At 49.4% G+C, this 14,610-nt stretch overlaps 4 protein-coding genes across 4 annotated transcripts; 2 read left to right on the top strand and 2 right to left on the bottom strand.

The window, feature by feature from the left end:
* The first annotated feature begins 230 nt into the window (after nucleotides 1-230).
* B0J16DRAFT_345383 (uncharacterized protein) lies at nucleotides 231-1,263 on the top strand. Its single transcript, XM_046128255.1, has one exon. The coding sequence runs from the start codon at nucleotides 384-386 to the stop codon at nucleotides 873-875; it is 492 nt and encodes a 163-aa protein (XP_045981537.1). The 5' UTR covers nucleotides 231-383; the 3' UTR covers nucleotides 876-1,263.
* A 958-nt stretch (nucleotides 1,264-2,221) lies between these two features.
* B0J16DRAFT_321850 (uncharacterized protein) lies at nucleotides 2,222-3,048 on the bottom strand (the record flags this gene model as incomplete). Its single annotated transcript, XM_046125661.1, has 3 exons — nucleotides 2,222-2,303; nucleotides 2,433-2,585; nucleotides 2,726-3,048. 3 exons carry the CDS (start codon nucleotides 3,046-3,048, stop codon nucleotides 2,222-2,224), a joined length of 558 nt encoding a protein of 185 aa, XP_045981536.1.
* A 6,329-nt stretch (nucleotides 3,049-9,377) lies between these two features.
* B0J16DRAFT_363711 (uncharacterized protein) lies at nucleotides 9,378-11,808 on the bottom strand (the record flags this gene model as incomplete). The annotated part of the gene is made up of 3 exons (XM_046129886.1): nucleotides 11,547-11,808; nucleotides 11,190-11,288; nucleotides 9,378-11,019 (listed from the first exon to the last, which is right to left on the bottom strand). The coding sequence occupies exons 1-3, from the start codon at nucleotides 11,774-11,776 to the stop codon at nucleotides 9,378-9,380; spliced, it is 1,971 nt and encodes a 656-aa protein (XP_045981535.1). The 5' UTR covers nucleotides 11,777-11,808.
* A 193-nt stretch (nucleotides 11,809-12,001) lies between these two features.
* On the top strand, nucleotides 12,002-14,235 carry B0J16DRAFT_289653 (ATP-dependent rRNA helicase SPB4). Its single transcript, XM_046124216.1, has 2 exons — nucleotides 12,002-12,266; nucleotides 12,321-14,235. Exons 1-2 carry the CDS (start codon nucleotides 12,096-12,098, stop codon nucleotides 14,058-14,060), a joined length of 1,911 nt encoding a protein of 636 aa, XP_045981534.1. The 5' UTR covers nucleotides 12,002-12,095; the 3' UTR covers nucleotides 14,061-14,235.
* Nucleotides 14,236-14,610: the final 375 nt, after the last annotated feature.

Raw genomic sequence — 14,610 nt, 5'->3', positions numbered from 1 at the left:
AACTCCTATGGACGTAATACTGTACATCTGGTGCTCTGTTGAGAATAGAAGATAATTATGCTGTTCAGCATAAAAATCATGTCTAGTTTGGCAACCCTTGTTACTCTCAAATGCCGGCATTTGGCTTCCCTTCACTAGGGCGATAAGTTAAAAGGTGTCAAGCCACAATCGATGCCCAACAGCCACAATTCCACTACGCCTCAACCCCAGATTCCATTTACGCCAAACGCGCCTCATTCTTTTTCATCCCATCTCAGTTTCACTCGACTTCATCTCATCCACTGTCGACATCGCATTGCCCAAACAAATTATTAAAACGCCTGTCGCATCGAATCTCACTACAGTCATAGATTTCAGAGACTGCAGCCGACCACTCATCCAAGATGGACCCCTCAGATAACGACGTTGAAGCTGTCGATGAAGCCCTTATGGCTCAGATGGGCTTCTCATCATTCGGCGCTGCTTCACCACCCTCGAAGCGTCGTAGATACAACCCAAACGCAGACGCAGCACTGCCATCAAAGTCTTCTGCAACCGGCGCAAACTCTACAGCCCTGGGTACCCCTTCTAATACGGATGAGATTGCCCTTGATGACGAGGACGACTCAAAGGATGACGGATTTGAACAAAAAGCCCCCGCGCAAGTGCGCCCAGCTGGTCTGCCTCAACGGCCTGCACCAGCGCCGATACCACGCCAGGGCCAAGATTCGGTTGCCCATGAGCGCAGGGATACTTGGTATATTGGATACTACGATCACCTATCTAATGAGAATCCATGGGAGAGAATTGAGAAAGCCCGCGGTTTGACGACACGGGGAACGTGGATCGCCCGGAAGAATGACAGCACTGCGGCAACAACAGATGCGGCGGCTTGAGTTATCGATATATTGGCCGGTGCGACCCTCAACGAGGGATGGCTCGAACCGCGCATATATACCGAGTGGGTATCCTAGTCAAGTCACATCGTTTAGTGTCTTAAAACACCGGCACACTTCCTCGCTCACGCTTGGTCATTGAGATGGACTTTGGTATACAATCACATATCACGTGCACCAACACGTGATCTCGAAACAGGGATCTTCCAACCTCAAAGCACCAAGACAACGGGACGGCGACTTACTACACCAGCATACCTCAAACCACATGCGCTACCTCCCTCACACTGGCTCAGGATGGATCGGAGGGGTGTGGGGAGCAGGTCAATCACATCTACGGGGGGGTTATCACATCAATTAGTCCCGGGAACACGCCGTCTTTCAAAGAGGGGAAATAAGATGTTGCTTGCTACGAGAACTGGTAGACTCCGTACTCCGGTCGAGATACCCACAAAGAAAACGTTCTTACAGATCCTTGCCTTGCCCAAGACGGCTCCATCAGCTCTTCATTCCCCCGTGCTACCCAATGGAGATCCTTTCATATCGCTGCCTCCCCTGATTAGGGCAAGCGTCTCAAATACACTGCCTTACAAACCCGCTGCTATTCTCCATCCTGCTATCGTCTTGGTTCCGTGGTTTCCAGGGTTATCACTCAATACACGCCCCTCTGCAAAACCGACAAGTCGGACGACGTTGCAGTCGTCGGCTGGTCCCGCGTCACCCATACCCCAGAGATGCTTCCAAACCCATCGCCCATGCAGCGATCGGTGCCGACACATCATGTTTTGCTGCCAACCTACTGACGCTATCCCCTGGCACCCCCACAGACGCTTGGGAGGAGGCGTACTTTTAACAACCGCCCCTAGGTTGTCCAGTTCATCCAATCATAAGCCATAAGTCGTGAAACAGCCGCCCATTTTCGCTTTCTCTGTGTGTTTCCCCCACACTGGCTCCAGCAGCCACAAGGCTGGCGTTCCTGGCTAAAAGCCGTCTGCACACCTGCCCCGTCGCTTGTGTTAAAAGCAGCAAGACACCTCGCGCCAAGCGGCTCAATTTGCCGCGCTTAGTGCCCCTGATTTCAACGTCACCTCACATTCCCCTTGCATAAACTACCCGTTCATGCAGGTTAAGTATGAGGGTGTCCTGACAAATGCGAAATTCGCAATATTAAGTACAAAAGAAGATCATTATTGAAATACCAAAAATCCAATCGGGCGTTCTTTTCGCAAAAACATATTTTATGTGCGAAAGTTTAGTGAGTTGGTCGTGAAATAAAAGTTGCTCGCTAGATGATAATTTTGTCGTCAAAGTGAAGATGCCGCCCCAGAGTTAATTCTGAAAAGAATCTAGTTCTCAGGTGACGGGTATCGGGCGCGAGCCTTGCTGTATTCCTTGCCGTGCTTGCGAGAAGCCTTTGTCTTCAGCGAACTGTGGCAATTGGTTAGTCGCCATGTTGCAAATCCATGAATGATGCAAATTGAACTCGCTAGAATAGACAAACCACAAATTGGGTTTGTAATAGTCTGGTGAGAATGCATTTCATCAAATTCGACTTACCCAACTTTCTTTTGTGTCCACTCAAGGTCGCTGCGAACCTCATGGGCATCGCGCATACCCTCCTGGAAGCGCTCGCGTGTCTTTGCAAGGCGAGCTTGTGCCTTCTTCTGTAGCTCCATGAGCTCTCGGTGTTTGGCGTTCATCTTTCCGGATCTGTCAAGGAGTTAGTATGGTATTAACAGAACCTTGCAGGCCAGTTACGGCAAGCGAATGCATTTCCCACGAGTCTACCGACAGACAAACAGGGATCTGCCGCGGCGATCACGAAAAATGGTTGAGATAGGTCCACTTACGTCTGAGCCTGCATAGCCATGCTGCGGTCAAGAGGAATTGGGTCAAACGAGTTAGCAAAGCGGTCCTGCATGTACTCCTGGAAGTCCACGCCGCTAGCAGAGCGAGTGCTCTCATAGTCGCCATATCCGCCAGAGTATGTGTAGCCGGACGAGGTAGCCGAGTATCCACCATTGCTGTAAGAGGGGACGCCCGAGGCGGAGCTAACCGAGTCATCACATTCCGGAGGCGAGACGGAATATTGACTGTAGGTGGGGTAGTGGGAGCCCTTAGAGGGAACGGGAAGAGGCATGGAGTAGCCCACAGAAGTGTAGTGAGAAGACATGATGATGATTTGAGAAGGGAGGAAGTTGTGTTTATGCCAACTGACTATTTCGAGAGAAGGTTTGGGTGATGGTTCAATGTCAAGTTGACTTTGAACAAGTAAAGCACACTTAGGCAGAATAGTTGTATATCAAGACAGCAAGTCAAAGAGACTTGGTGTGAGTATCGAGTAAGCTGAGCCTTCAAGTTTGAAGTTGATTGAAGAGTGATGAGAAAGGAAGAAGAATAATAAATCTTCAACTTGATCAACTCTGGCCTTTTTATACTTTTTCAGAGACCCTCCACTGCCAAACCGGAACAACTTCAGGATAACTCATCCCGAAACGATTCGTCAACAGGTAAAAGCCCCGCCCACAAGGGCGTGCAATGGGATGCGGCAGGATAATGGCATGGCAGAGAGGTGATCGAGGGGCTAGACGAGACGATCACGACGAGATGCAGAGGTGTGGGCCATCACGGAGAGCGACGACAAGGTAACAAACCTTCAAAACTAGGACTGCTAGGAGGGTGACTAGGGGGGCCTAGGAGCGGCAACGGAGTCTTGGGAGGGTTATGAAATGGTACAAAGAGTACCCGAATGTATGGCTGTTTAACAACCGGACCAACGAAAGAGAAGAGTAAGAAAACATGGTCAAGATAGGGCTTTACGGGGAGGGTGAAGTTAGAGAACGGATCTTTCGAATATGACAAGAGTAAAATAAAACAAAAGCGTGTGGCTTCAACACGCTTCAGGGTCTCTGCTTGAGCAATGCAGTGACGTTAAAATTGTAAACGGCCTTGAGCTACGCCGTTGGCTGGGTGTAACAAGACCAGTCTAGGATGAGCAAGGGCATGTGCATATGCCGAGAGCAAAGACCGCAATCATAGATGTAAGATGTAACAATTAAGAAATTGGAAAAAATGGAGACCACCTTGAGGTCAAAGTGACATCTACCGGACAACTCCAAGAGTAAGACTGGGATATGTGCTTGAAAGGGCAATGGCTCTGTGCCAAAGGCACCAGACAGGGACATGACGATGCATGTGCCAATGAATAATTAATTCATGGAAAGGGTATACATATCTGTGTGCTGGAGCGGAGACCGAGGGAAAACCCGACGTGGAAGGGACCGAACTAGACCGTCAAGTACAATATACCAATCGAAGGGCAAAAGAAAGTGAGATGTTGCTAAGATGCCATGCATATCCGGGTCCATCAACGGACACCAGTGGCTGCACTAGCCCTTGGGTCCAAGTGTTGAGAAGGGATAAGAACCATGTGTAGAACTTGTCTTGGGGCAAAAAAGCGATCGGTGCGGTTTCCCACCGATATTTGCTTGACTGACCTGTTAAGAACTGTAGTGTCGGCCGTCTGAGCGTAAAAGTACAATAACTCGGTAGTTGGGCAGCGGAGGAGGCAAGTCGAGGCCAGGCTTGGCTTGGGTTCGTGGTCGAGTGACGTGAGGGACATGGCTGGCGCAAACTAGGCTGGCTTGCTGCTTTTTGGCGATAACTAGTACGAGACTGTAGCGTACTGAAAGCAGGTAGATGGATCGTGGTAAGAAAGAGCCAAACGGACAACGCAACGAACGATGGGACTGACGCTGACTGGTTGGACAGTAGGCTAGATGGACCTAGGCAAGGACAGTAAAGTAGACACCGATGCCCACACCCTTACAAGGCATATCTGTACCATACAGAATACATCTGAACCGGCCGGCTTCCGATACCTTTTGGAGTAGCGGGTAACATTGGGTGGTGGGCGTCAAGAAAAAAGACATTGGTTGCCTCACCGTGTAAATGGGTATCAGTGAGAGATCACCAACCGCCTATAAGCCTCTTGGCATTCCACCGCCATATCAAGTTTCAGCTTTTCGAGCAAGGAGAAACTGCGTGGAAACATTGCGGATACCGGAAACTGCAGAATTCCTGATTGAATCCGCTGTGTAATTTTGGCATGCATTAGAACTGCGTCTGGTTCCCTGTTGCAGGGGAGCAGGCAGCACCGTGGATGGAGACGAGACGGGGCGGAGAGAGTCGCAAACAAGCGCGCTGACGCTAAGTAAAGCCAAAAAGGCGAAGTTGATGGAAAAGCAGCATTGGATTTTTCATGTTGAAGCCCTGAGCCAAGCGCAAATCTGCCTACACCCCCCATCCAATTGCATTTCCCTCGTCGTTCGGCGTTTTAACCAGAAAAGCTCAGACGTGTCGAGAAGAGGAGAAGAAGAGGCGATGCGCTGCGATGGTCAAGATAGACACCATGCAATGGACTAGGCGAGGATTGGTCCACGAGAAATAGTTGACAGGGTGTGGGTTGAGAAGCGAACGCAAGGCGGCGGGTCGGGTAGAGCTGCAGCAAGTCGGGCAATTTCTGGCATTATTGCCCTCTGCAATTGTACAGGAGAGTACAGTAAGGAGTTGATGCGTTGTCAAGATAATTACCAGACGTTATTGTGACGGTGGGATGGAAAGGATTGATTGACATTAGGTAGACAAGGGCCGGTACTGAATTCCAGGGACCCGATCGAGGGGTCAGTCAGTCAATTCCAATTGATGGGGGGTCAGGGTCTCCTCTCTTTCTCTCTCGCACCTGCCCTGCTTGAGGACCTTTCCTGGAATGGTGTGCCGAAAGGTAGGTTTGGCAGGAGCAATCCAATACGTAGCACGTATTAGAAGCCTCCAAAGAACCTTAACTAAGGCGGAATAGAAGACGAAGGAGAGGGTGGTGGATGGTGGGGGAAGGTGCGTGTGGTTAACGACCAGGTATCTCTGATGACAGCACAGGCTGAGCAGACCAGGCAGGACCAGGACAGGACGTTCCATCCATCCTCCCATCTGTCACCATTCTTGGCTGAATTTGCTTTTTACTTCTGGCTACTCCCAAATGTTTCACGTGCCATATCAATTTTTTTTTTAATTTTTTAATTTTTTAATTTTTTTTCAATTACGCAGAGCCTCATCAACCATTCATCTACGTATCGCATGGGTTGAATTCGCCCGACTATTGACTCAATCGTTGAACTTTGTACCACTGCAAGCCTGCAGCTCTAAACACAACTCTATGGATCCACTATCACCACTATAACATGACCTTTCTCAATGCTTCATATCCGATTCCTCTGAGTTATGTCCTCTGCACCCTCATTCCGTTCGACCTCCTACTGAGCACACTTGACTTAATTTGAACAGGAGAGAAAAATAGAAATAACGGCCAGTTCCGCTTGGTTTCTAATTGGACAATGTTCGGACAAGTGTCATGATTGCATCCATTGCAATGGGTATTCTATCTTTCTCTACCTCTACTCGCCCCTCCCCCGCTTTCTTACTAACGAACACTAACCACAGAGCAGAATGCGAGGTCCACCATCTACCGAGTCAATCGAGTTGGTGAGTAATGGCACAGTTGATTCAGGACTTCTGTGACAGGGTATATGCCTGAAGATCCGTTCGGGTTGAGTCTCTTGGCTTAGGACTTACTGATAGTGAAAAGCAGTGACCTGACAGATTTGTGGTTCAGCACTCGGTTTTCGGTTTAGTTGCAACGATACGGTTCGTTTAATAGCTCCCGAAGTCAGCATCATGAGTACTAAAGTGTGACATAACCAATCGTGATTTCCGGTCTCTTTCCTTGACAATGGAATCTCAGTGGCCTACAATGGTACTTACCTACCAAGCTTTCCTGTCGTCTTCGAATGTCTCATGATAGCCTATGCCATGAGACATGCCAGCAGCCACTGTTGCACTTGCCATTGATGCTTTCAGGTAATGTTATCATTCGGCATATATCAAGAAACCATGTACTTTGTCCGCAATGGACCTAAGCCCTGCAACTGTGTCGACAACCGTTGGCTGGGATTGAAACTCCCCACTATGTCCTTCCGGTTGACTGACACCTACGAATGGAGAGGACGCCCCGTTTCCGTACAGCTTCAAGGTTGCAACTCAACGGTGGCAGTTCTGGAATCTGCAGCAACAACGCCTTCTATGCTCTACCCATGTCCATGGTACTTGAAGCCACCGTGACACGTCTTCCAACGGTCACTGTGGCTATCCACCCTTCACAATAGGAAGCCATCACTAAGCTCTCAGGAGCTGTCACGGCTCATGCACATCCGATGCGGACAGCTGCTGTAATCGCGAAACACAGTGAACTGCTCTCCGGTCTCACCGGTACTGCGTCCTCGGACTTGGAATACCTTTGCACTACGGCCGATAATCATCGGTATCAATGAGCGTGGTCCCTGTTCCAGAGTCTCGCGATCCCATTAGCTGTACATGGCTCCTGGTGATCGCATCTTGATACGATTTGAATGGCAAGTCCTACCATCAAACCCGAGGTCCATCACCTAGGTGGCATGACTTGCGAGCCCTGCGCTGGAAGCTGTATGTCAGATCGAGCTCAAACTGCTGTGCTTTGATGACTTGCTTCTGGAGTCCACTGGAGTCGTCTGATCTGCCCGCCTCACATTGATCGATTTGAGGTAAAGGCCACGAGATGAACCTGTAGATGATGACTGGAGCCGAATACTAACGCGAGATTCGTCGAGATTGGGGGGAAATCGAGACATGGACGGCTTGTTCCTCCACAAGAAGCCGAGTGCTTTCTTGCTGCAGTGCATCGCATCGCATCGCATCGCATTGCATTTGCATTGCATGGCAGGGCAGGTGTCGTTTTCTTAGAGCGCATCCACATGTCCACCAGGAGACCATTGGCGGTTGATCATGACATTCTCCTTTTCAACCTATTCGGTAAAAAATGAGCAAGTTACAAACAGAAAATCCTTATTGCAACATAGTTGTCCAAGCGTACATTACATACCATGAGATATTATAAACCTAGTACATGTCTACCTACCTCCTTATCCGTAGTTACTCTACTTGGATTTACACGCCTCCCCTGCTTTTGATACCCTCCACCACGCACGGACAACTCAGCGCCGTTGTGTGCGGCAAGGCGTGGCCCAGGCACACGGAGGGGAAGATGCGACTCTGTACAGGGGGGCTTGATGATGGGGCACCATTTCATAGGATGGCAGTTTTAAAGAGAGATGCAAAGTAGATGGATTTTTTCTCTTTTCAACAAGATGGTGTGTACGGTATGCGATGAACATGAGGCTTTGTCGAGAGAGCAATTGATATCCATTCCAATCTACCCAGCTATTTACCCAATGCAGAAGGAGTTTGCCTAGGAAATATCTCAAAATCATCTTACTTCTTGTCTGATAATTCGTGACGTAGGCAGCCATCTTCTAAGCAGAAATCGCCCCCAGCATTGAGCGACTCAACTCGACTGGGCTCCCACTCCCACTCCAACTCCAACTCTCCCCGCCGTCATGATCGCTGTCGTGTAAGTCCGTCTTCAACGACCGGACATAACCGAGAGACAAAATCATGCCCAGGGTAATTCCTCCGAGATGCCAAAAAAGAAACTTCTTAAACATTTCTGTACAACTTGTCTAATCCCGGATGATTGGCATCCGAAACTCTTCTGTCCATCTTGTTCAATTTGTAGAGCCTTGGAGGTTGTGAAACATACTTCAGCCCAAGTGATAAGCATCACCGGAATTCCTAGCTTGATACTTCGTGGCACTCATGTATCAACCAGACCGTTGAGCAGGGAGGTGAGCAATACGAAATGCCGTACAGCCTTCGTACAACAGACGTCAAATGTGGCGCGACCAAATTGTTCGTCACAGGATGTCATTATTTTTGAGTTGATCGCAGAAAAGAGATGCGTTTCGTCTCATGATCTAACTAAGATACCTATGTAGTTCCGTCCTGTCTACTTGTAACCAAGATATCACACCCGACCATGCCCATGCCCATACCGCTCCCGCTCCATGTTCTATTCCAAAGCGTCCCTGCCATCGCCCAAAGGAATATATATATATATATTCTCCCGATGTGACACCACATGCAAGCCTAAAAACCAAGGTTCGCGGCCATGTACCCAAAGCGGATATTCATGTCGAATCTTTTTACTAAGGGGGATTGGTTTCCCCTTTCTCTACCACGCATCGTTTCCATCTCGCAAGCTTAGCTCAAAAAGTACAAATAAAAAACAGAGTTCTTGAAAGACCTGTGTGAACTCGATCCCCGGTAGTCCCATCGTTGAATGATGAATGTTTTCACAAAGAAGAACGAGTAAGAAATGAAGGCACGGATGGAGAAACGAGGGGTGAGGATAGGGAATACACATATGCCCCTGATGCATGCACAATGTCGGACTAACGTGCTCCGTGTATGCATTTTTGCTCAATGTCTCATAGGAACCGTCATCTGATGAAAAAGAGCAGCTGGATCCTGCTCATAAGATGTCGGCTCTGTATTCTGCTAGGCAAAGTTGCTTGTCTATGAGAAAATCTTGAGGAAGCCCCAGATACCGATACCACTAAGGACGGGAATCGTCAGGTTGTCATCCCAGCCGAAGATATCCACAACTTCACTAGCAGAAGCTACGAAGCCGGACCAGATACCCATAACGCCCAGAGCAACTGCGCCCGAGATAGTTGTTTGTTCCTGCGAAACGCCAACAGCCTCGCAGATGGTTTTGGGCAGTGAGAGAATACCCTTGAACATGAAGTTCTCATCGCCAGGGAAAGGACCGATGGTGGGCACCAGCCAGCCGTAGAAGAAGTACGATGTGCCAACACCCACGAGGAAGGCGGCGGTGGAACCGGCAAGAGACTTGCCCTTGCGGAGACGAGGGGTGTATCGGCCCCAAAGTCGGCCGAAGGTACTGGCAGCGGTATCACACCAGCTGAGCAGAAGGACACTCATAATACCAACATCCTTGGGGAAGTTGAAGAGGACAATCCAGGCACCCAGGAGATAGAAGATGACACCATTCCAGCCAGAATATTCGCTCTCACGCATTAAGGCACCGAGGGCCTTAACGTAGAAGCGGTTGACAGAGGCGTACCGGTGTCGGAGCCAGTCAACTGTGGTGATAGGAATAAGCGCCGACATGAGCCAAGGCGTCACTGAAGTTGTCTGAGTGCCGGTCACGTAAAGCCAAATGACGAAGAAGCCAATCGAGACGTGCAGCACCTTGCGGGGTACCTCATGCTTGTGCACAAATGTTCTCCAGTGTCGATGGATAGGAATCAACCCGAGCGGACTAGGGCTGCGGCTGAAGTCGCGCCATGACCATCCTGTTGGTGCTGAAGGTTGAGGAGGCGCAAGGTGGCCATTTGATGTGGAAGCCTTTCCATTGCCGTTACCGTTACTGTTGAGCGCGCCATCTAACACTTGTTCTTCCGGAATAGTATCCTTGGACATCTTGCCCGCTTTCGCAGCAGTGCTTGTCCGCCTTGTTAAGCGCGTAACGGCGTTTGTATCGATCGGCGAGCGGCTACGGGTTCGAGCTCGTCGAAACTCGGGAGGCTCAGGTATATCCTCATCCAGCTCTTCATGGAGCGGCTGGGGCGTAGGTGTCCGTCTCCGGGCCGCAGAACGTGTAACGGGGCCCATGTAATCGGAGGCATCACGTTCGGACGGGGTGGGACTCGGCGAGATGACGCGGGGCGTCTCCGGAACCTTGGATCGGAAGGACATGGTGAGGCAGAAGGGCGGGAGCGCGGAGCAGCGAACGGCACCGACGACTATACGTCGAAGACTGTTGAAACCAGGAGGCCAGAATGTATTGGGTATTGAAGAGTGGAGATGTTTATCACGGCGCGATGAGCGCACCGTCGCGATAGATTCTGATGAAGATGAAATGGTGAAGGTGTCGGGGGTGTCGTAGTGGGAGGATCCGTGAGCGGGATGATTATGTTGTCGCTTTCCAGGGTCTAGAAAGTGATCGTCCGTGTCGCCGTGGCTATGCCTCCGATGACTGTGGCGTGTAGTTTGGCCGTTATGTTCGAGGCCTTGTTGTTGTTGTTGTTGCGGCGGCGGATGATGTTGATGATGTAGTTGGTCTTGGTTGCCGTAACCCTGACTCGGGCTCAGACTCTGACTCGAATTCCGCTTCCGCTTCGGAGGACTCGGGCTACGTTTTGGCCGAGTTTTCGGTTTGGAAGATTGGATATTTATTGAATCCAGATTGATTAACAAGGATGCAACGGAGGTCGTATCCCCCGCCGCATGATGGGTTCGGAGATATAAGACGTTGATGACCGGGGCACGCACACATGTACAGTACAGTCGAAAGTACAGTACTAGCTGGGCGTGTGAGAGTGACGGCTGATTCCAGGTGACGGGGGCGCTGAGACAGGCAGGAGACGAGAGTCAAAGAGGGCAAAGATAAGTCGCGTGACACTGGAAATGAGAAAAAAGAGGATACAGTACAGTACAGGACTAACGCAGAAGGGCGAGTATTCTCCTCACAAGTACAGTATTTGGCGTTGGTTGTAGGTAACTTAACGGTAAGGTTGAAGATTTTCCTTCATTCTGGGTCTGGGGAATACGTATCTGTGGCGTTTAATTCCGCTGCCGTCTCAGAACTACAGAGGTACCTAACCTCTGGAGTGGACACCGCCTTTTACATGTCCACTGTACTGTACATCTACTAATTACAGGTTTGAAGCATGTGATAGACTGCTAGAGGGTCCTTTTTGGATGAAAACCTCGGCCTTCAAGATATCCTCATGTAAAGGTTTGGTAACAATAGCGGGTGGGAAACACCAACGGTTCGCGAACAAGCATATGAAATTAAAAACAAGATTAGCTGTTCCGCCTAGTACTTGAGCTGTGTTCCGGATCTTCCGCCATCTGATCTGACAGGCTCTCTTCCAATCAATCAACATGTCACGTCACCTGCCAAACTTAAGCCCAGATTAAATCATTCATCTCAGGGACTGTCAAGTCCCACGTCATCCGAGCTGTAATGCTTTCATTGAGCACGTGCTGAGGTAGGGGCAGAATGTAAGCCACATCATGGTGGACGGACTGCGCCACAACTCACGCTAGCATCGGCACGTGGTGATAAGATAAAAATTTCAAGAAATGTTTCGCGCAAAAGATGTCAAAGATGGCCCCTCGATGCGCCTTGGATCTGTGATATACAGTCCAACTAATTATTTTTTATAATAACCATAACTTGGTCTTGTCCATTCTTGGCTGATCATGGCTACTGAAAAGCCCAAGAAGAGAAGCCCTAGAGCTTGGGATTCCCTTGATCCTCCTCTAGCGGACTGGATTCGCGATGCCGTCGCAACCATGGGCTTCAACCAGATGACGCCCGTTCAAGCTGCAACTCTGCCACATTTCCTTGGGAACAAAGATGTTGTAGTCGAGGTATGGCTAGAACTATACATTCATAATGCGATTGACATCCTAACCCATTTCTAGGCTGTCACCGGTAGCGGAAAAACCCTTGCTTTCCTTATTCCTCTTGTCCAAAAACTTCTCCGACTTAGCGAGCCTACGAAAAAGCACCATGTCGCCGCTATCATCGTCTCTCCCACCCGCGAGCTGGCTGCTCAGATCCACACTGTTCTTGTCAACTTGTTGCAATTTCACGAGGCCTCTGCCGAAGTCCTTTCCCATCTTAAAGGCGACGAAAAGCGACCTTCCACTACGGTGCCCGCCATCGTGCCCCAATTGCTAGTTGGAGGTACAACGACTACGGCACAAGATCTCAGCTTCTTCCTTCGACATAGCCCTAATGTTCTTATATCCTCGCCCGGCCGGCTCGTCGAGCTCCTCTCTTCGCCCCACGTCCACTGCCCTCAATCATCCTTCGAAGTTCTGGTCCTTGATGAAGCCGATCGCCTCCTTGATCTGGGTTTCAAGCCTGACCTACAAAAGATTTTGTCACATTTGCCGAAACAACGAAGGACTGGTCTTTTCAGCGCCAGTGTAAGCGAGGCTGTTGGCGAGATCATTCGAGTTGGTCTGCGAAACCCTGTCAAGATCGAAGTTAAGGTTAAGATGAAGGGAGGTGGTATTCTTGAGGATAGAAAAACGCCTGCTAGTCTTCAGATGACATATATGGTCAAGCCTGCCAGCCAGAAACTTCCTGCTCTTGCGGAACTTTTGCGACAACTACCCATACAACCTCAAAGGAGTATTGTCTTCCTTTCTACGTGCGCCGCTGTCGACTATTTCCAACATACACTGCCTCTGATCCTACCAGAAGGCTTTGCGCTGGTACCCCTACACGGAAAGCATCCAGCTAAAGTACGAGAGAAGAACTTCAACAAGTTCCTCAACTCGGTTTCTCCCACAATATTGCTCACAACTGACTTGGCTGCTCGTGGATTGGATATTCCACAAGTTGACCTGGTTGTTCAAATCGATGCGCCTTCGGATCCTAAGGTATTCATCCACCGTAGTGGACGAGCTGGTCGTGCAGGCCGGAAAGGATTGGCGGTGGTGATGTTACATCCGGGACGAGAGGAAGACTATGTACAGTTTTTGGAAATTCGCAAAACACCAATCGCAAAGTTGGAAAAGCCTGTTGTCATCACCTCAGAGGAGGATGCTGTCGAAGCCACGAAGAAGATGAGGGACCTCGTATTGACAGACAGGGGTTTGTTTGACAAGGCTCAAAAGGGATTCGTAAGCTGGGCTCGAAGCTACGGCGCTCACCAAGCTACATCTATCTTCCGCGCCGCTGACCTCGATTGGGCTGATCTTGGTAACGCGTGGGGACTACTCCGTATGCCTCGAATGCCCGAACTCAAGGGCTGGACAGGTGATAAGATGTGCGGTCTTGAAGTCGACTGGGACAATTACGCCTACAAGGAGAAGACTCGAGAACAAGCGCGAAAGGCTGCTCTTGAGGAGGAGAAGTCCGGCACCAAGAAAGAGGATCAGAAAGAGGAGGTTAAACGCAAGCGCAAGAACAACGAGGCCTGGAGTGCTAAGCATGAGAAGGAAGACGAACGAGTAGAGCGAAGGGAGAAGAGACGCAAGCGACGTGAAGCAGAGGCAACATCCAAGATGACGGACGACGAGAAGGTCAAGCAGATGGAGTTGAACGATCTGATCGCCGAGGTCCGGAGACAAAATCGTGAAAAAGCAGCTGCTGAAGCGACGGCAGCCAAGAAAGACAAGGACGATGAGTTTTCAGGTTTTGCCGATTAGACAGGAATATACCCCGTTGTTTGCTACTATCGTTTCTTTGGTATCATAGAAGGCAGCTGATTATTGAAGCTTTTTGTTCCTGTGGAAATTGCGGCCCTTGAATTGAAGATTTGGTACATACAATATCATACTACCCATTCTGGTAGACACCTAATTTATACGCGTATAGTACGGGTGTTAAATACGAAAATTCAAACTGAAACCGATAACCGCGTATTCAGACCAATTCTAGTGTAAGTGTATTGTAAGGCTACAGGTAAATTTATTCCGACAGGCAACATACTTGTCTGGTTGAATATCTGCGTTGGTGATGGTGCTTTGATTCCTTTGTAAAAGGCTGGTTTTTTTTCCTACATCAACTGAAAAGTCTTAGGAAATGGAGGTCTTTGGAAGCTCGGTTATATCTGGCATAGAAATGAAGATTCTGAACATTATGGATCATCAGGCATGGCTGTGTCCCTTTATTCTCACGTCCTGGAGACACTTCGCTACTATGGATGAGGAACTGGGTATCCGTAGATGCTATTATTATACTACGTGGCTTAGGCAG

Source organism: Fusarium flagelliforme (genome assembly GCF_020744385.1).
Source record: "Fusarium flagelliforme strain FIESC 12 MPI-CAGE-AA-0113 chromosome Unknown B0J16scaffold_5, whole genome shotgun sequence".
Lineage (NCBI taxonomy): Eukaryota > Fungi > Ascomycota > Sordariomycetes > Hypocreales > Nectriaceae > Fusarium > Fusarium flagelliforme.
The sequence above is the reverse complement of the archived record's forward strand: the minus strand, read 5'-3'. Positions and strand labels throughout refer to the sequence as shown.

What these genes read in the sequence shown, in the direction of transcription:
- B0J16DRAFT_345383 (XM_046128255.1), top strand. Translation starts at nt 384, where the DNA reads ATGGACCCCTCAGATAACGACGTTGAAGCTGTCGATGAAGCCCTTATG.
- B0J16DRAFT_289653 (XM_046124216.1), top strand. Translation starts at nt 12,096, where the DNA reads ATGGCTACTGAAAAGCCCAAGAAGAGAAGCCCTAGAGCTTGGGATTCC. An exon ending in ACAAAGATGTTGTAGTCGAG is followed by an intron (nt 12,267 to 12,320) that starts GTATGGCTAGAA and finishes ACCCATTTCTAG; the next exon opens with GCTGTCACCGGTAGCGGAAA.